Source organism: Corvus kubaryi, unplaced genomic scaffold, assembly GCF_017639235.1.
Source record: "Corvus kubaryi isolate FWS band 111438036 unplaced genomic scaffold, C.kubaryi_AGA036_p1.0 138, whole genome shotgun sequence".
Classification (NCBI taxonomy): domain Eukaryota; kingdom Metazoa; phylum Chordata; class Aves; order Passeriformes; family Corvidae; genus Corvus; species Corvus kubaryi.
The window spans coordinates 23,544,530-23,565,211 of record NW_024580672.1 but is presented as its reverse complement, the minus strand read 5'-3'; the positions used below and the strand labels follow the sequence as shown (position 1 = coordinate 23,565,211).

Sequence of the window (20,682 nt, the reverse complement as noted above, 5' to 3'; positions counted from 1 at the left end):
CTTTTGGTGTTTTAAGACAAAAAAACCCCTCAATGTCTGCTCTGGAGAGACTTTTGTTGTTGTTGTTCTTACTCTGTCATTGAACATTTGAGAACTAAGCAAACAACTACACCACTCAAATGTTACAATAGCACTTGGAATCAATGTCTATGCTAAGTTTTTTGGCACGGGCAATTAATTCTTTTATATCAAAGGAATGATAGCTGTCTACAGATTTGAATGAGACTACAATCCAGCATGACCTATAGTGATTTTTAGCTGTATGATAAACAATTTGGCCATACCAGCTCTACCATATTACAGTAAGAAGACTTCATACTAGGCTCCTAAATTTGTGAAAAGTGTCTAAACAAATAAGGCCTTACAGTTAAAGCAATTCTGTATTTTCAGAGTATCTAAGATAAGCAAAGCCTGTTTAAGAGTAGTTCAACTGATACAGTTCCAGCCTTCGGTGTAAGACCCAGGCCAGGGATATCATCTCCTGCAAGTTGGAAAGGTTCGAAGTGCAGACGGACAGCAAGTTCTAAAGTGTGGATATGCACTTCTGTCAGCTTTACAAAATGTGTCGCAGTTTAGTCACTTGTGGTTTTTAAACCCTCAGTTTGGACCACCAACTTTAGCTTTTGCGAAGAGATCTTAACAGACCCTCCCCACTACAAAAGAGCAGGACACACCTGAACTCCAATAAGAAAAAGCGTATTCATTTTATCTTGACGATAGAAAACTCCATTTCAGAAATATTTAACAAGGCACTCTTGTATAAGCTACCATTTATGTGACAATAATAAGCTCCAAAAGTAGCAAGTCAGTCTAGGAAAGAAGGAACACCTTACTTGAGCAGCACAGATGCTGTACTGTGTAAACATGGCCTCATACAGAGCCATTAGTCCACTCTGCCCAGCTGCTGCACAGGCTCGGGCCTCCAAGACTGGAATAGCCTACAAAGACAAAGAGCAGCTGTCAGGCAGTGACTTGAACAGGCAGTACACAACACTCAAGGAAAAGCAGGAGTGCCACCAGCCTCTCACCATATCTTTTAGCTGACTCTGGCCTGAATGAAGTGCTTGCCTCACACTCTGAGAAAGCAAGATCTCATGACGCAACCGCTGCTTTCCAAAAGCTACAGCCCCACTGGTGACAATCATCATCTCTCGTCCCTGATTCTGCAGCATTGAGACCTGTAAATACAGGAAATAAGAAATAGGGCCTGGCATACGATCAAGTTTGAGCAAGACAGTTCTGGCTACTATAACCTTATGCTCACCAACTCCTGCTGACACAAGCGTTTTGATTTCTCTATGGATGTGCAAAGCAAGGCAATCAGCCTTCAAGATACTTCTGCACACCTTCCTAGCCACTTGGGAGCTGTGCCAAGGACGACATGCAATCTATAATTTCTGATAAACCATCTTTTCACAATAACAGCTTTTGTGACAAAAACATGCTTGAATCCATCTATTCCCAAAGCTACCATTATCCAGTAACTTTGAATTCTGGAAGTGAAGAGGCCAACTCTCAATAGTAAAGCTTTCGATTACTTCCTCCTTACATGTATCTGGCCAGATTCCTTTCAAAGCCCCAAAGCTAAATGTCTTACATGAATTTAATATATTACGTTAACTTTATTTCCCAGAAAGGACATGTCCAGTGCTCGCCAAGATAACCCTTTCATTTTAAAGAAGAACTACATGAGTTGATCCCATCAGTTTTTCCTACAAGTAATGAGGTTTCAGGCTTTTCTCTGGAACAACTCTGCAAATGCTCAGTTGATCAAGAACAAAGGGCTGACTTATTTGTTTTGCAGAGTTCACATACTTCAGTGCCACCTTCCCACTAGAGACAACTAATGCCCCAGCCATGTCTCTTACTTACTGCATAAAAACCTCACTGTGCAAATCTCTCCCTCTATACTGGGTTTGGCCAAGGTGAAGTTAGCTTTTCTTATAGGGGTCTGTATGATACTGTGTTTTGGATTTCAGCTCTAAAACAGTTTTGATAAAATTCCAATGTTTTGCCTATTGCTAAATAGTGCCTGCACAGCATCAAAGCCTTATCTTTCCCCCATGCTGAGCAGCACTTGCACAGCCATCAAGGCTTTCCTTGTTCCACTTCCCAGCAGGTAGGCTAGCAGCTGGGCACAAAGTTCAAAGAGGACACGTTTGAGACAGCTGACCTTAAACTAGCCAGAGGGACCTCTCACACCACATAATGTCATGCACAGTAATAAAATTAGAGTTACAGAATAGCAAAACACAGGAGATTGTCTTCCAAGGTGGCCACCACTCAAGGACTAGCGGGGCGGCGTCAGTCTGCTTGTGTGAGGTACTGAGTGCCATCACTGATTTCTTTTCCCCTCTCCTTCACTTCTTAAACTGTCTTTATTTCAACCCATGAGTTTTCTTACTTTTGCTCTTCTCATTTTCTTCCCAATCCCACTGCTGGTGGGGCAGAGGTGAGGGGAGCAAACAAAAACCTGTGTGGATGCTTAGCTAGCTGATGGTCACAATCAACCCACCACACCTTCAAAAAACAATTTACTGAGTTACATGGTTCATAGTACTGCAGCATGGGGGTTGAAAAGGGAAAGGCTAACACATTGTTTTAAAGAACTATCAGTACTTTATGATGGTTCACTACAGTCTTCTGTAACATCCAACAATCACTGAGTACCTGAAGTTAACACAAATGGTCAGTCACAGAATTACCTGCTCTACAATAGAAGCCAGCCTCCCAAGGGCCAAGCCACACTCATCCCCTCGAGTAACAACAGCACTACCCAGCTTTACTACAATCCGCTTTGCATGCTTCAGCTCACTGCGGTGTGCAAATGATTTTCCATGTGCACGGCTGAGTGGCATGGTGATAAATGGAATGTTGCTCCAACAACGGATGGATTCATTCCTTAATCTTTGGTTATGGCAAGGGACATCTGTGGATAAAGAAAAAAAGAAAAGAAAAAGCAGTTGTAAGTGTTTCATTCAGACTTTTAACCCTTCACAATACACAAGTCTCAGTGACTGGGAATGAGAAGCTAGCTTTCAATTCACCAAAACAAACTGAGAAACAGGAATATCTGAGCAGCACTAACCATACCTAACGTATAGAAGGCAATATCCCATGCATCACAGAGCTCTGACTCTGGGAATCTAGAAGACCAAACTGAAAGACACTGTGAAAGAGCCTATATAGCTCACATCTCAAGGACTAGTTTTGAAAACAACCTCCTTTGCCTTGCCTCATTAGATACAGTTAAGAGAGTTTTCCAGTCTAAAGTAGCACAGAGAGCTTGACTGTTAGAAAAGAAACAGCTTTTACAACATCTTGAAGCCAGGTATTTTTGCACACTGCTCAGCTAGGGAGAATTGAAGGGAGAAGACGGACATAGGAGCTCAACATCGCATGGTGGTGTTCAAGCCCTGGAACAGGCCTCCTGAAGATGTGCTTGTGCTCCAAGCCTGTCAATGTTCAGGAGGCATTTGGACAACGTCCACAATGTGCTTTAGCTTTGGGCAGTCCCGAAGCATCAAGCTGTGGGACTAGGTGACCACTCTAAGAGTCTTACAACTAACTATTCTATTCTAGTCAATCCTAGCCAATGTATCATCTGAAGATGCAGAGGCTTCTTTACAACCCAGTAAACTGAATTCTATGCCATGGTCAGAGTTACCTGATTTTATTTCATATCTTCAGTATCTCTAATTTTGGTGCTCTATAATACGAAATAGATTCATTTATAAGTTAAAGTGCCTATTCTTGGTGTTACTGGAGAAAGACGGGAATGAACATTGTGCTACATAGAAGAAAAACTTGTAATTTAACAATGTTTTAATTAAATAAATCTTTTGTTCATTATACACACAGAAGAAGCTTAAATGACTAATCATAAATGAAGGCTGCACTAACATGTCCCACATACAAAAACAGAAAACGGAATTTAGAGAGGAGTTTCATTTACCCCAATTTTCACGAGGGAATACCTGTGAATGTAAATAAGGTCTACAATACATAGGAAAGACTGGACAAAGGAGTACAATTTGACTGTTATTTCCAGCCTTACACCTTACTGTTTAGCACTACTATTTAGTATTTGCCTAACCTACACAGTATAACCAGAAAGGAGTTCATTTCCAGTTCTCTTGGCTTCAGGGTTTAGAAAGTTCCAAGAAGATAGCTGTTGAGAAATAACCAGTATCTGAAAAGAAACCATTTATTTTTTCAGAAAAATAAGGGAAAAGACAACAGTTCTAGAACAAGCAGAGAATTCAATTCATCTCCACTAAAGTCCTAATCATTAATCTTCCTCTGTGGCTGCATAAATCTATCTTTTTTAGTTATTTTACATGGGACTGAGATGTGAAATCAGCTCCCACGTTCCACATGCAAAACATTTCTGGAAATGCAAACCCATTAACTTGCTGCACATGCAATCAGGGAGGAACTGACATAGCCATCCAGTCCAGGTTTTGGACAAGTAGGTTTAAAGGCATTCCAGTTTTTATATCCCATACCTGTAAACAGTTTCACTTCCTTAATAAAGGAAGGGAAACATATGAAACACACTTAAGTATTTGGCACTGCAGATCCTTCTATGTAGCCTGCACAAGGCTTGCTTCTCAGGAGTGAAGAAGCAGAATTTCAAAATACACGAGCTGAACAGAACAGAAAAAAAACGTGGAGAAAAAACAGAAAACAGTGGAGAACAGAAAAAAAATCCCTGTGATATATGATCACTGCAGCTTTAGATCACAACTGATGAAGTGGCAAGAGTCGCTCCACTGCTGGATACTGTCAATACTTGGGAACAAACTTCTCATAGTTAGCACTATGAAAATTACTGACTTCAGAAAATGTGGAATATTTAGAAATATTACAAATACAGAAGTCAACAGAGCTGTAGCTCATAAAGAACAAGTTTAGAATTTTCAAGATTTTAACATCTAATTCATATAATCATTAATAAAAGAGAACTGATAACACACAGACTAGTGGGAAATTAATCTTGCATGCAATGGTAAACAGTTACTCTCTTGATATAATAGAGTTTATCTATCCTTGCCTTTTCTATTTCAGACCACTAATCAAGCAGACACTGAATGGTTAAGTTAGGTTTTCAGGGAAGAACTATTTACAGGGCACCTATGTATTTACACTCAGGTTTCCTGCATGCATCTTTCCACTTGAATCTAATCCAAGTAAATTTAAGTTCTGCTCTATGCTTTACTCAAGACATCTGAAAATGCAGACGGGGGAGCAGACACAATCAGATCTTGTTTTCCAGGAATGTATGAGATTGAAATAAAGAACTTTTACAGCACAAGTACTTTCATAACTGATTTTTTTTCCTCGAAATGCATGTCAGAATGAAAAACACACAGACATCCAGCTGAATATTACTGAGCTAAGGGAGAAAGTAACACTGAGAAAGTAGAGCTTCAACTGCAGTTCACTTCAGAGGTTGTAAGTTTTGAATCATGTTAATGAGATGATTTTCCTTTCAACATAGGAAAGAGCATAGGCATGCCCAGACACATACTGACCAACATTTTAGAAATGTGTGCTTTCTCTCATACATACATAAACGGGAAATGGCTGCGATGGCATGTGGCTGTAACATAAAGCACCATCCAGGGGAACGGACAAGAGGGCTCAGAGCAGCTCGACACAACATTTTGAGATGCCTTCTGCAAATCAAGGATATCTGCAAGTTAAAACGAAGGGGGGGGAAGGGGGAAAACTGGTTAAATATCAATTACTTTCCATCTATATTTCTCTCCTCGCCCACTCCCCCAGTCCAACTCCTCTTTGTCCCATACCATCTTAATACAATTTCTTCGTGCCCACTCTCCACTCTGCAGAATTAGCACAGAGACTATGATATAGAAGAACTGAAGGCCCCTCTCCCCTACCTGCTGCCAGATCTTTATTAAAGGTAAAGAATAAAACATGGCTCCCTGAGAAGGGAAAACACTATTAGCGAATAGTTCCACCTACAATGGATAAAAGTCATAATTTTGTTCACGGAGAAGCCTGGAAGAAAAAAAAAATATAGAGAGAGAGGTTGTATCATCCAGACTTCTCTGTACACCCCACAACAGAGCATCTACTATACTTCCAATGAATCTCAGCCCTATTCAACATAGGAAATATGCTCATTCACTTTTCCCTGAGCACTATCGAATTATGAGATCTTATCCATGATTACAAGTAAGAGCACAAATTTCCAAGAACATGGCATTAGTTTCCCTTGACTGAACCTGTAAACACTCAGGATTCTTCTAACTCTAAAATTCACTAGAGCAAGTACACAGCAAACAAGGGATACACAATTAGCCATTTCCTGTGACAGGTCTAGTCGAAGTAATGCATATAGTCTCACCAAGGAAACAAACGAGATTAAAAAGAATCCAGTTCTCCCAGATGGTATTTAAACCACGAAAACTCTCCTTCCCCTTTTACAAAGCTTTGCTTCCTTTACTTGCTTTCAATCCATTTCCCTGCACCATTGAAACAAAGCAAACAAAACTGCACAAATTATGGTACAGAGAAAGCACTGAAAAGAGGACAAGGAGATCTTATAGTAACTGCACTGGAAGACTGATATGACAAATACCAGGACATTTACAGCACTGACAGTTCTGGTATACGTGTACATGAATGCTTGAAGGGGCCTCATTTCCCTGCATCAGTGTATTATTATCGCTCATTATAATCCTTAAATATACACCTCTACATTAGACAAGGCAGCCACCAGCACATAATGTTTCTCCTGTTTAGTCTAGTAAAGCTTGCATTGCATGGCGTTTTAATAATATTAATCTGCAATGTCCCTCCAGTTCTGTATTTCATCTGAAATGGCAATACTGGCCACTGCCAGGATGAGGCAGACAAAGGACTCTGAGCAGATCATGCAACTAAGCAAGCAGTCAAAGTTTTCTTCTCATAACATGGCAAGCTTAAAGAAGCTGGGGAACGGTACTAACCGGACATTACCCCTCTGAACCCTTACCAGGCACCTCATGCACCTGCCTCCAGGGTTGCACAATTCCCACTGTTCATGTTTCAGCCTTCCACCTTGAAGCTCCCCTTGACCTCTACAGTCAGACACTGTCTTCTCAAGAGGGTCTTAGCTGTGCCGCAGAGAGATGCTCAAAATCCAGCAGCTCCTGATATGAGCTGGCAAACACCAGGTCCTTTATCCAGAACCCCTGCCACCACAAATATCCTGAGTGGAACTGCCCATTCCCCTTCGGCTCCCTTTACAGACTGTGCCGCTTAGGGGACAGAAACAGGCACTCTATTGGAAGTTTCACCTCCAGACACTTTCTGTTACCTCTCCTGTCAGGCCTTTAACTTCTGCTATAGTAATAACCTTCAGCTGGTGCTTCACTGTAACAGAATACAGACCCACTCTGGCCAGATCAAGCTGTGCCATCTCCTTGGCTGCTCCTACTGACCGGCTGGAGAACCACTTCACGTTCTCACTACAGGTTGCTTGCAACTAAGAGCAACCTTGTCCTTCTGGAAGACTGTCTCCTGTTTCCCTTTGCCAGACACAACTTTGCTAAAACAAAGCAAATGATGAAGAGTGAGAAGTCAGACAGTGTGAATCTTTTGAAGGAAAAAGATTAGAAAAAATAGCACATTTTTGAAACTAGCTTGTGAGAAAAGGCAAGTTAACAAGAAAACAGAGAGTTTAAAGAAGCAGCAGGTATCAATATGTGAAATGGAAATGGATGCTGCCAAGAAAGCACAGACAGAGCACAGTTTACGGTATGATGTAAACTAAAGGCTTTCTTTCAGGCTAATCAAACTCCTTTCTCTCCTCTCACTCTAGGATTTAAAGGTAATTTCAATCCTCATTTTCCATTCCACTTGCATTTCCACCACTTCCATAGCTGGAATGGTTCTGATATTCAGTAACAAACAAATTTTAAAAGGTATATAATTAAAAATAAGATTAAAAAAAAAAAAGTACAACTTTCCTGCCTTACTTGGAGGAAGCAATGAATAAAAAGCAAAATGCATTATTCAGGTACTTCTCCTAGCATCAGCTTAAAAATTTTTTTTGTCACTGCTAGAAAAACCTAACTCTTCCAAACTACTCTCCAAATATGACCTTTAAAAATATCCTTTTCCTATTACCTCTTTAATGAAAGTTATCCTTGTATTATTGCTCATAGAAAGCGATAGCATCACCCAGTTTTCATGTATTTATTATCTTAAAAACAGCTGTGAAGTAGCACTGTACATTTAGACACTGTTCCAGATCAGTGTAAAGAGACTTAAGTTAGCTTCCAAAGCAATCAGCGATCTCAAACCCTAAACTTGTGCCTTGAACACCAACAATCTATAACACTTTTTTCAGTCTATTGACTGCAAAGCCATAGCATGTCCACAATTATTTGCAGTGAGTTGATTAAATTAAACTAAATAAACTGTTTTCACAGATATAAAGGCAAATACCTCAGAGTGTTAGGACATTCCACAAGTGAAAAAAATCTCCAAATCAAACTCTGATCGACAGAACTATTTTGCAAAACACTTAAGCACAGAAGCAGAGATAAATCAAGTTCAAAGGAAATGCACAGAATTTCTACGAAGCAAGTCTTTACCACAACACAAATTTTAAGTCCTCAGTAACATTCAGAAGCTTTTACTATTTAAACAGCTTCATTACCTTACCAACTGAAACGTTTGCAAGGGAAAAAAAAAAATCGATCTGCAGCTCTTTGTGCAAACTTCAACCCTAGAAACCTTCCCAGAGGGAAGCCAGTTCAGAAGAACTGACTAAAAGAAAGCAAGACTTCAAATAAATGGTCTTTAGAGCAGCTCGCATATAGGTTCACCCGGGCTCTGCAGATGGTATACGCACAGAGAAGAGGCAATTCAAAGCACCAAGCACCATGCGATTCCTTTCTCTCAAGAACGCATCCCAGCACTTACAGTGCGGTCACGGCAGTACTGCCTGGCGCGGCGGAGCAGCACCTTGTCCTGGCCTCGGAACCCTTCCGAGTGCCCGAGCGCCTCACAGGGCACTACCCGCAGGAGCTTGGTGTTACTCCATTTTGTCAGACCCAGTCTATAAATCATTTCCGCAGCACAAGAGGGGCTGTGCAGCAGCAGCACTGGCGGCAGGGCCGGGCCCTCGGCGGCCTCCCTGCGGAGCGGTAGCCGAGGGGCCGCGCGGGTCTCCCCGGGGCTTTGGCACCCCCGCCCGAGCGCCGCGAACCCCCGCGCCCTCCGCACCTGCCGCGGTCCCGAGGAGCAGCACGCGCGGGGAGCCGGAGACAGACGCGCCGGGCTCCCGCCGCCGCGGCCTCCGCTGAGCCGCCGCAGCCAATCCCCGCCCGGAGCGACCTCGGCCGCAGCCAATCCGCGGCCGCGGCGGCACCAGCCACGTCACGTCACCGGCGGCCGCCTCACCACCCCCGCACGCGCTCCTTCCCCGCCCCCGGCTGTCCCGGCAGATGATGTAATTCCAGTCCACGTTGCAGCACAAAATCCTGGCCTTTGCAAGTTACAGCCTTAACAACTGTTTTTTGTCTAGCTCCAGACTAGTCCAGACAGCCCTACCCAGAGAACAGGCTGCTGAGCCATCTCCCACAGCGGCCTCCCTTAACCTGGATTCTCCTCGCTCTCACATGTTTGCAGTCTGGTGCAGATAGCAGATGAAATCCAGTCAGCCAATCTTCTTAGAGTGACTTTAGTTACTCAGGCCGTTTACATCCTTTCTTTTCTCCACTGCAGCCCAAACATCTTCACAAGTGCAAGAGTGCTGGCTTTGCTCTCTGCTTACCTCCCACATCCCATTTGAATTCACTTCTAAATTAACAGAATCAGGATAATTTAGAACTAAGAATATCCTGGGCTGTAGAAGACCCACAGGGATCATCAAATCCAGCTCCTGGCCCTGCGTAGGACAGCCCCAACCATCACACCACTTGTCCAAAAGTACCTTAAGCTCTGTCAGCCTTGGGGCCATAACCACTGCCCCGGGGAGCCTGTTCCAGTGGCCAACCAACCTCTAGACGAAAAACCTTTTCCTGGTATCCAGCCTAAACCTCCCTTGACGCAGCTCCAGCATTTTCCTCAGGTCCTGTCACTGGTCAGAGAGAGCAGAGATCATTGCCTGCCCTTCCGCTGCCCCTCAGGAGGAAGCTGCAGAGTGCGACGAGGTCTTCCCTCAGTCTCCTCCAGACTGAACAAGCCAAGTGCCCTCAGCAGCTCTTCGTATGGCTTCCCTTGAGACCCTTCACCATCTTTGTAGCCCTCTTTTGGATGCTCTCCAATACCTCAGTACCTTCCTTATGTTATGGTGCCAGAACGGCACACAGTAAGTGTGAACTGCACACATTTAGGTTGGAAAACGCCTTTAAGATCATTGAGTCCAACCACGAGCCTAACACCATCAACTCCACCAATCCTGCACGCGGCCAATCTGCAACCATGGTGGCCCTAATCCACCCCTAAGTGTCACATCTACGCAGCCAGGAAGAGCACTGCCAGCTGCCACGGGCTCTGCCGGGTATTTTAGATCCCTCCAGAGATGGTGACTCTACCACTGCTGTGAGCAGTCTGTGCCTTTTCCAATGCCTGACCACCCTTTCTGTGAAGACATTTTTCCTAATATCCAACCTAAACCTCCCTTGGCACCATTTCCTCTCATCCTGTCACTGGTTCCTGGGGAACAGAGCCAGACTCCCACCTGGCTGCATCCTCCTGTCAGGGAGTTGTAGAGAGCAATAAGGTCCCCTCCAAGCCCCCTTTTCTTCAGGCTGAAGCTACCTCAGCTGCTCCTCATGAGACTTGTGCTCCAGACCCTTCCCCAGCCCCATTCCCTTCTCTGGACACACTCTAGTCCCTCAATGTACTTCTTACAGTGAAAGGCCCCAAACTGACTTCAGGATTCAAGCTGCAGCCTCACCAGTGCCCAGTAAAGTGGAATGGTCACTACCCTGGGCATGTGGCCACACCATGGCTGATACAAGCCAGGTGCCATTGGTGTTCTTCACCACCTGGGCTCATAGTTCAGCCACTATCGACCAGCACCCCCCTGGTCCTTTCCTGCCACGCACCTTCCTGTCATTCCTCCTCCAGTCTGGAGCACTCCATGGGGCTGCTGTCACTCATGGGCAGGACCCAGCACTTCACCTTGTTGACCTTCATACCACTGGCCTTGGCCCATCAATCCAGCCTGTCCAGATCCTTCTGCAGAGCCTTCCTGCACAACAGCAGATAAACACTTCTGCCCAGCTCAGTGGCATTGGCAAGCACTCATCATTGCAATTGGTAGAAACCACAATTCTACAGTTCTTCATCTTTAAAGACACCACAAAATCCACAGTAATCCCCCAGTTTAACTCAGACACTAGTTATACTGTTTTCTGTCCCTACCTACGTAATATTACCACTATTATATTCCTATTAGAATTCAAACAAATTCCAACAGTATCAATTCCCATACTGTTGCAAGGGAGTTGTTCTGTGGGCTATTTTTATTTATTTGTTTAGGGGGCTGTTTATTTTTTAGTTTTGTTTTTATAAATTGTTAAAACATCACCTTATAGGATCAGGAAACAATCTTAAATGAAGGTCTCAAAATCGTGGAGAAAACTTCACAAAGGAAGAAGAATATTCAAGTGGTGGGAAGTGGAGTTCAAGACATTTGGAAAAACTTCAGTGTCTCAAGAATTAACAGAAAATCCAACTCACAATTATCTGACATTAACATATCACTTTCTCCAAACAAGGGAAATTAGACAACTCTCCCCCTAAAAAGAAGAAAAAATACCAAAACTACAAGATGCTCCCCATCCTTCTCCCCCCAAAAAAACCCCAAACAAACAAAAAAACCATACCCCAAAAATAAGGTCATCACTTTGTTAGAAGACTATTTGGAGATCTTTACTTTGCCAGAAGTGGAATTTGGTTTAATCATCACAGTGCACGTAAGCCCTGCTCTCCCCCTCCTCCCCACTCCCAATTATTAGCAATTGCAGAAAAAAAACAATGACAACACCAGAATGTTGGTCACTCACTCATAAAAAAAAACACAGCAGTGATTAAAGGTGTATCACAGCAGTTGGTTTTTTTTTCTTATTAAGACAAGCCTTTTTTATATTAAGTCAAGCCTTTCAGGAGGTGGGCTTTGATGATCCTTGTGGGTCCCTTTCAACACAGAATATTCTGTGATTCATTTCGAATAGCTAACAAGAAATGGAAATGCTCTCATTTTAAGCTTACCTGGCCAATTTTTAGCATGCGCAACTTCTTTGAACTGTGCTTCCAAATAAAAAGCAACAGGTTCCCCATAACCATTTCACATACTGAGGAGCTGCTTTTCTTTTTCAGATACTAATCTGACCTCTGGTTTTGAGTAAGAGAAAAGGCGTACAAAATAAATCAGTATTTCATTTGCCACATGAAAACAGTAGTTTTTATGGAAGGATTCTTGTTAGTGGCAGGGAATGCTAGATTTACTACATGGTCAGCAGTTACTTACCTCAGTGTACTTTGCAGGCATAGTAAGAAGTGAGCAATGTAAAACTGTGGTTTCAGACAGTTAAAGGTAGTGAACCTTCAGTAATCCTAAAGAGAGTTCCATCTTCAAGAAAAAGCACGGAACTATCCTGATGGTAATAACCATATGTGTAGGCACACATGCTACAGTCCACTTACCTGCATCCCAGACGTAATTGCAAGAAACACAAGTACATCTCTGTGCAAATACTTTATTCCCCAGATAAAAAAGACAAAAAAAGGAAGAAAAATTCACACAGCGTAGCTGCTTTAATAAAGCTTTCTAAGTGAGGAACATAAGGACAGGTTAATTTAATCATGCACAAGTCCTCGTTAACAAACCTCAAGATAGGATTAATTAGCATATTACAAGCTTTTCCTTCCTCCTAACATCTCTTTACTCTTGCCTCAATCAAATCTTGCTACTTTCTTCTACCACCTGTTTTGAGCACTGAGCAGCAAAACATCAGGTTCCACAACCTGTTAAGAGAAAGATGATACAACTAGCATCCCAGTTCTGTTCCAGTTTTCCTACACCCATCAAATGAAGGTTGTACAATTGCCAAACATCACTCAGGAAAACAAAATAAAACTCGTAGGTAGAGCAGCAGTCTGTCAGATGCCCAGATAAAGTACATCGGTAGGACAAGAAAGCAATCAAAACTAGTTGAATACTCCCCTAGTTTCCAGCTTTGTGAAGACTGGGGTTATTCACCTTCATACCACTGATGATTTTACAGGCTTGCAGTGCACCTACCACCTCATTCCCCCATCTGCTGTCATGCTCAAGTTGTCCCTGAACAATTCTAGCACCAGAGGTGCACCACCCCTTCTGCTCAAAGCTGCAATTCCTGTCCCCAAGCAAGACAGGTTGTTCATGCTAATATTCTGGTCAAAGACTAACTGACTCACCCATCTATAGAAGTGAATATTAGCACCAGCAAGAGAGAAGCACAGCAATTCCTTAGACTATACTGCCACTAATACATCAGCATAGGATGCTCTTACTTTCCTTATATCAAGGCTATTTCATATACATATGTATACAATGATCTCCATTGCTCTTCCTCCACCTCCCTGATTAGCCCAAACACAGTGGTGCATGCTAGCCAAAGGAGACTCCAGAACTGCATAGAGTACTCAAATTTCGATAAATAAAGGATTAATGTATTGGTATAATATGGTCTTCTATTCTGCATTCCATTCCTTAAGTGATAATTTCTACCATTCTATTTGCTTTTTTTTTTTCACTACATCTTGAACTGACTTTTCAGAGTATCATGCACAGTGACTCTCAGATGTTTTCTTCCCTGGATGCTGCAGAAAAACGTAAAAATACCATTGCTTTTATATTCCTAGTAACACAATATGCAATATGAACAGCTGAAGAATTACTGAAGCTAAGCCTGAGAGATGCTTACTTTGCTATTAAAACCACATTTTTTATAACAACCCTGGCAAAACAGTAGCTTAGAAGACCAAGGAAATACAGCAAAAAAAAAAAATAAATCAGCAAAGCAGTTTACACAACAAAAAATATTCAATGACACAAATATGGAAAAGGTAATACAGTTTCTGAAATGACTAAACATAAATACTTGACTATAGAACAGGAAAGAAGAAAACTTTATTTTAACCCTTTGTAAATTTCTTCTCAGTGTCTTCAAGAGCAAATCTGGGAAGAAGGTAAATACTCCAATTATCCATCAATTTTAGGGTACAGAGTCAGCACAGGTATAAGCATGTGGAAAATTTTTATAAGTATATAGAAATATTTGAGTTATTTTTCATTTAAAAAACCAAAACTCTTCTTGACTTCGTAAGTATAGAGACAGTTGTCAAATAATTTTGGTAAACCATGTAAGCTTTGTTTCTTAAGTCTCCATTATCTAGAGTTTGATTACTCTTTTCAGAAGGCTATCAGGTTACTTAAAAAAACCTCTAATCTGATCCTGTTCTGTCTACTGTGAAGAAACAGTACGTGAAGAACACGGGCTTATCACAAAGTCGGGTCAAAACCTAGGGAGTGACTGTTAGCTGTCACGGAAGTGTCAGGAGGGTTTAAATATTTTCTTTGAGCATGGAGAAATCTTGTAAGTAGGCACGAGAGACCAGCAAGTAAAAAGAAACCTCAAGAGGAGCAACAGCTCTGCTCTCAACATCTCCGGATGCATGAGGCCCGTGCAGCTCTTACCAGTTCGTCTGGTCCTCGCAAGGGATCAAAACTGCGATTTCACACTGCCGTTAACCCCCGCAGCAGTAACGTTCTGAGACCGCCGAGAAAAAGTGACCCCGAATATGTACGGCTCTGGAAAGTCTGCGGGGTCCGAGGGACCGGCGGTGAGCGGGTGCCCCCCCCGGCAGTTCTAAGGCTGAACTCATTTGTCCTTTCCCTCCAGAGCCCTCAACCTTCTGTCACGAGCGACACCGCAGCCGCTCCCCGTTCTCCACGCGGGAGGGGAACGGCCAGCACCGGCGGAAGGCGGGCACAACCCAGCACGGGACCGCCCCTTGGCGAAGCAACCCCGGCGCTCCCTCTGCCACCTCCGCCCGGCCAGGCCGGGCCGGGCCGAGCCGCAACCCCGCGCCCGCAGCCCAGCCCAATTCTCCGCTCCCGGCACGGCCGAGGCTGCTCTAGCCAGCTCAGATGAGCTCTGCCCTGCCTGGCTCGGCTCGGCTCGGCACGTCCCCACTCACCCGCCTGGCTCTGCACGGCGCAGCCCGGCTCCCCGCTGCCGCGTCACGTCGCTTCCGGCCCCACCCCGCCCGTGGCTTCTACAATTGCTGTTGCTTTGAAATCTAAAATTCGAGGGTTAGGTTTGGAACGGACTTTAAAAATGATCTAGTAAAGATCATCTTCACTCGGACAGTGCAAAAATAGACCTACTGCCTCAAAAAAGGGAAATGTTGGAAAGACGGCTCTAGCTAGAATGCTGGCAGCAGAGAAATAAAGAGTGTTGTCTCAGCCCTCTGTCAAGGAGTACAAATACTCCATCCTGTACATCTGACATACGAGTCTGCCTTGTGCGTGACACTGTCATAAAGTTGCCTGATACCGAATTGCAACACAGGCTATTTCAGATCGGGGCGGGGGGGGGAAACACAACATGACAAAGTAGACCCAAAATTGCACTGTTACAGGAAACCACAGAGCCTAAAGCCACAAGCATTGCTGTTGCACAGCTAGAATTTGAACATGCCTTAATTTAGGCTGGACAAGGTTATGGACAAGGCTCTTTCCAGCTTTATTTCTTGCTGTAACAAATGTGAAAGGAGCCGAACATGAGCTAGAAAATAGGGTATGTTGGGGATAATTACAACATAAGGTGATGCACTGTTCCAGCACTTCATGTATTTGCAGCCCATAGAGTAAACAGTATCTCTGTGGTCATACCTAAGTGGATTACCTCAATAATGTAGAAAATAAGGATGCCAGATCCTTTCCATTCAAGCCCTATCCCAATACATTTGGCATTGACGTGTGACATTTGGGAAGTTTCTCCAGCTAACCCTTTGTAATTCAGTTACTGTCACCTCTAAATTAATTTCCTGGATTCCACAAATTATGGACATGAGAGGACATGGGACTACAAATGTGTTCTGATAAAAGCTTTTCAAAGGTATTACAGGCACATCGGAGAAGCCACATCTATCTAAAAATCAAAGGTCATTGCTGTACTGTGTAACAGTACAGCCCTGTGTAATACTGGAATGCACACAGTTCTCAATGTTCACACCAGCTTGGTTGGGCTGCCCCAGAATAGGAATCAATGGAAGCAGCAGACACTTGCATGGAATTTGTTCCCAGCTAATAAACCATGCAAACAATCACAAAGATAAATATGCGACATTAACCCAGAAGCTTTTAGATGGGTTGTAGTTTTGTTTTATTCGTATTATCTCCTTTGATAACCCGACTAACTACAAGTTTTTCAGTTTATTTTTGCACTCTTTTTTAAGTTTGTAATGAGGAGGAGCAATAGAGTTGCTATGTGCAGTATAGGTACAAAAGCAACAAATACATTTTATTAAATATTTTTGACCCTTATTGATTCCATTGGAGTACTTGGCATCAGATGGGGCAGATTTTTCCATCATCTGAAGAATTTAAGATAAATAATAATAAATCTTTTGCTAAAAAAAATATACTTTCATCCAACAGCTTCCTGGAACAATTGAGCAGATTTCCTCTGTGATGGTATGGGGCAGGCTAGATAATCAGAACACCACCTTTAACTTCAAAAACAATAAACTTATATCCTGGTCCCAGAGACTGAGCCAGAGGTAAGGTATTGCAGCAAGCTTCAGTCTCATAATACATCTACAAATTTTCCTAAAATAATCAATTTTTTAGCTTTAGAACTATTCACAACTCTCTCTGATGTGCCACTAGAATTTTAGTGGTTATAATTTTCAGTTCAGTTCCTATCCGGAGCCACAAGAGAATGCTTCTTGTCTAGAAAAAAATATATTTGGGCCCATTTCTTCCAGGAGGGGGGGAAAAAAAGATCAGGAAGGAAGATGTTTTGACAAACCATTAAAATTCAACTGTATTTCAGAGTATATGGCATTTACAATTACTTTGCTTTGTGAAATGCTCTTGCTAATGTAAACAGTGATTAAATCATGAGAATTTCAATTGAATATCTGTATTTGAAAAGACACAGAAAAGCAAATTTCAAGAAGTGTCACAGAGGCGTGGTTGTCATCATCTAACAAGGACAGGTTAGGAGTGACTGGCACACATGTCTACACATGTCATAAAATTAGAATTCAGGCCGACCAGGTGGGCTCCTGTATTTTATATGTTTGGTTAGTTCCATATAGAAGAATCAGGTGCTTCCCCAACAGGGAGCTAACTGAAAGCAGCTCCAAAATGCTTTGATTGAACTCTGCTTCTCTCTCCATACTCCTTCGTTTAGAGAGCATTCTTGGTTTCTGAGAACATGGACTAATCATTTTAACATCTTCCTCCTTGTCCCTCATTAATGCAATGTCTTTGGATCCCTACATTTCTCAAGTGTGTCACTGCAGTGACATTCACAGATGGTACATACAGAGAAGAGGGACATGAGAGGAGAAGTTGTCTGCATGGCTTAATCCCAGAACAGAAGGTACATAGATATCACAGACACAGTATAAAAACCTGAAGACAAAAGCCCATCATCTGGATCGTATCCTGAATATATCAATTCACTCACCAAACTTTAAGCACAGGCTCTATCTATTTTCAAAAGCAGAAAATACTAGACATTATTAGAATCAACAAAAAATACCCAGCCAGATCACCTCTGTAACTTCTTTCTACATTCAGTGCTACCTTGAATGGGAAAAAGATGTCAAATGGGAGTTTCCAGTGCATTTGGGGCTGGCCTCGTGGAGGTTCCGGCCAATCCGTCATGTCAGTGAAGGTAACGACAGTTGTCACAGGTACCGTGCTCAAGTTTAGAAACTGCAACAAGAAGGGAAGCAGAAAGTGTAGCGATCTTCAAACAAAAGGCATACCCCTCCACAATTTTCTAGTGGGGACTCACTGTAGATGACTGGCAAGCATGATGTCTTTGGGACAGCAGGAGTTAAGTGACCTAAGTTTTCAGAGGAGTAGCCCCTCTTTCCCAAAATTGATACTTAGCAGGTAAGTTGAGGGTATAGTAAAGATCAGTAGCTACTGTGCATCGTATGCTACAGATCTCCAAAATGGCAGCAGTGACTCAAGCTCTGCTATAATAAGCCTTCTACTCAGAGGAAAGACGTACCAGCTAGTTAGTAATAAGAACAGATGCAAAGCTAGCTTTATTTTTTATAAAAGATCGCCTGGCTCTTTGGACAAGTGCTTGCTACCAGAAAGAACTGCCACAAGATGCAATCCTATCAATAAAACATCAATAAATTAAAGCAGGGACCCAATACCATAATAAATTTATTGCTCACATTTTAGGATGTTGTTTCAGGAAGGAGACAGATCAGTGAAGATCAAACAGGGGAGTAAACTTTTAAAGCCTCAGTTCTTTCTGTTTTAACAGAATTCTGCAAGAAAACTAATACACTCCATCTTTGAGCTGCATGGAGTTTCATGGCTACCTTGGGCTGATGTAAGACCATGCTGCTGCCAAATGATCAACCTCACGCCCTGCCCCACTTGCCAGCTCTGCATGCTAACATTGAGAGAGAATTCACTGGCAGCATACCTTCTGTGCTTGCACTGGTTTAAGCCAACCTGTGAAATTATGACCTCATTCACTTCCCTGAGAAGAATTTCAAAGATTGCCTTTAGAGTGAAGTTCTGTAGGAAGCATTCAAAAAAGTTGCAAGATAGAGTTCATGACTCTTAAGACAAAAATTCTGAGACTCCTATTGGGGAATTTTTGTGGTCTTCCTCAAGGCGAATTAAAAAAATACTCCTGTGCTTAAATAAAACAGAAAAATAAAATGAACAATGCATTGGGTACAGTCCTACTGCAGCACGTGGTTCTACATGGAGTCTGCAAAAAAGCATAATGAGCAGGTTCCTTTTGCACCTTTGTACCAGCAGCATCATTCCTGAGAGCATCACCATGGGGCACTTCAGCCAGCCCCAGGCCTGCTCCGCTGCTCAAAGGTGGCCCGAGCAGTTCCCATTCCAGAATGACTGCAAGACAATGCTGAGGCTGCTTCTTCTCTCATCACTTGGAAACTTCACTCGATTGCAAGGTGTCCTGGCATTCCTGCTTCTAGCGAGTTTAACCCCTTCTTGCCCTCTATGCCAGATCAGCCCTCGGTCACAACTTACCACTGCTGAGCAGTTACAAGTAGAATTTCCCCATCACTTCTGATGGACAGAAGTTCTCCTACCAGTGAGTAAACACATGATAGGCCAAATCACTTTAGTCAACAAGAAGCCTCAAGATTATTGATTTAGTGTCTGGACCTTCAAAAACTGCCTTAAAATCAGAGAGATTAGAGCAGGGAAAAAAAACCCCATACACAACCCCTCCAGAACAGCTGGGAGAAGGCAACCACCAGCAACTTCCAGCATGCTCTTGTAGAGCTCTACATCATTTAAAAATGTCCTGTATTTTCAGGAAGTTCAAGTACAACTATGACTAGATATTGTGGATGGATGTGGAAATCGGGATGTCTTCCTTGGGTTCTCTGTTTTCTGGTCAGTTACTTAGGCAACTTTCCAGTGATACAGTGTGGTCGAAATAAAAAAAGGTTTCCCTAAAGAATAATTAAAGGAACTAGAGGATAGTTCTCAGAGAATCTGTGGGCTAAAGCTGGGAAGTGATGTAATTTGAAAGTAACGTGCAGTCTTGTATGCTTATACATAGCTGCAATTTATAACTGCAAGTTGGTCCTTTGCTAAAATGTCTTTACTAACAATCCTAATTTGTGGATTGTCACTGATGAAGTCAGTACTGATTTTAATGGCATGGGTTTTTTTTGCTGCCAGAAACTTGCTTTCTTATAATTTGCTTTGCAATATACCTTAAAGCTCTAAAATAATGAGCATCAGTTGCTCAAGCGAATCAAATCTGAATCTCATTCCTCTTGATTAGCTAATTCTTACTGAGGGATTCACACCCTGCACTTTTACTAGGAATGCAAGTCTTCTTCCTCAGACAGAAATTTTGTTAATGAAGCCATGTAACAGGTGATTTAAAAAATATTTTCATGGGGTAGGGGTGTCAGTTTGCCTCAGGGCAATATGAGTTTCACACGGTTAACATTTTCCTATCCTCTTCTCTTTATGTATTTTGCAAGAAGGGAGAACAAAGGGGTACCAAGAGACCCATTCAAACAAGCGTGTAAAATCTCATTTAGACTGAGTCTGAAGTTCAAAGAGTCTTAACAGATCAGACAGATACTTTCCATGTCATACCTCACAGCCATGAAAATGCCCAGGTGGGTGTCAGCTGCTCCCCCTAAAGCCCTTACAGAGAAGCGTAAACCTTGAAATGTATCTACTGCCCAAAAGACTATGTGATGTCAAAAAAAAAAAAAAAAAATCACAATGAGATCCACTGACACATTCTTGAGAAAGACTAGTCATTGAGTCGTCCTCTGTGGATGTGTTAGCTGACACGTTCCTTCTGACATCACAGAATGGTCTGGGCTGGAAGGGGCCTTTAAAGGTCACCTAGTTCAAGCCCTCTGCCATGAGCAAGGATGCCTTCAACTAGA

The 20,682-nt window shown here is 42.6% G+C and overlaps 1 protein-coding gene across 18 annotated transcripts in view; it reads right to left on the bottom strand.

Moving 5' to 3' along the window:
* The window catches only part of ALDH18A1 (aldehyde dehydrogenase 18 family member A1), a 48,026-nt gene that overhangs the window by 16,718 nt on the left and 10,626 nt on the right, over positions 1 to 20,682 (bottom strand). For 12 of the 18 annotated variants that reach the window (XM_042019655.1, XM_042019656.1, XM_042019657.1 and 9 more), the window contains 5 exons: positions 17,840 to 17,971; positions 5,575 to 5,698; positions 2,706 to 2,929; positions 1,029 to 1,178; positions 834 to 938 (listed from right to left, as the gene is read on the bottom strand). In XM_042019655.1, coding sequence (XP_041875589.1) covers positions 834 to 938; positions 1,029 to 1,178; positions 2,706 to 2,929; positions 5,575 to 5,698; positions 17,840 to 17,971 — 735 coding nt within the window. The other 6 variants (XM_042019668.1, XM_042019670.1, XM_042019669.1 and 3 more) reach the window with 6 other exon arrangements.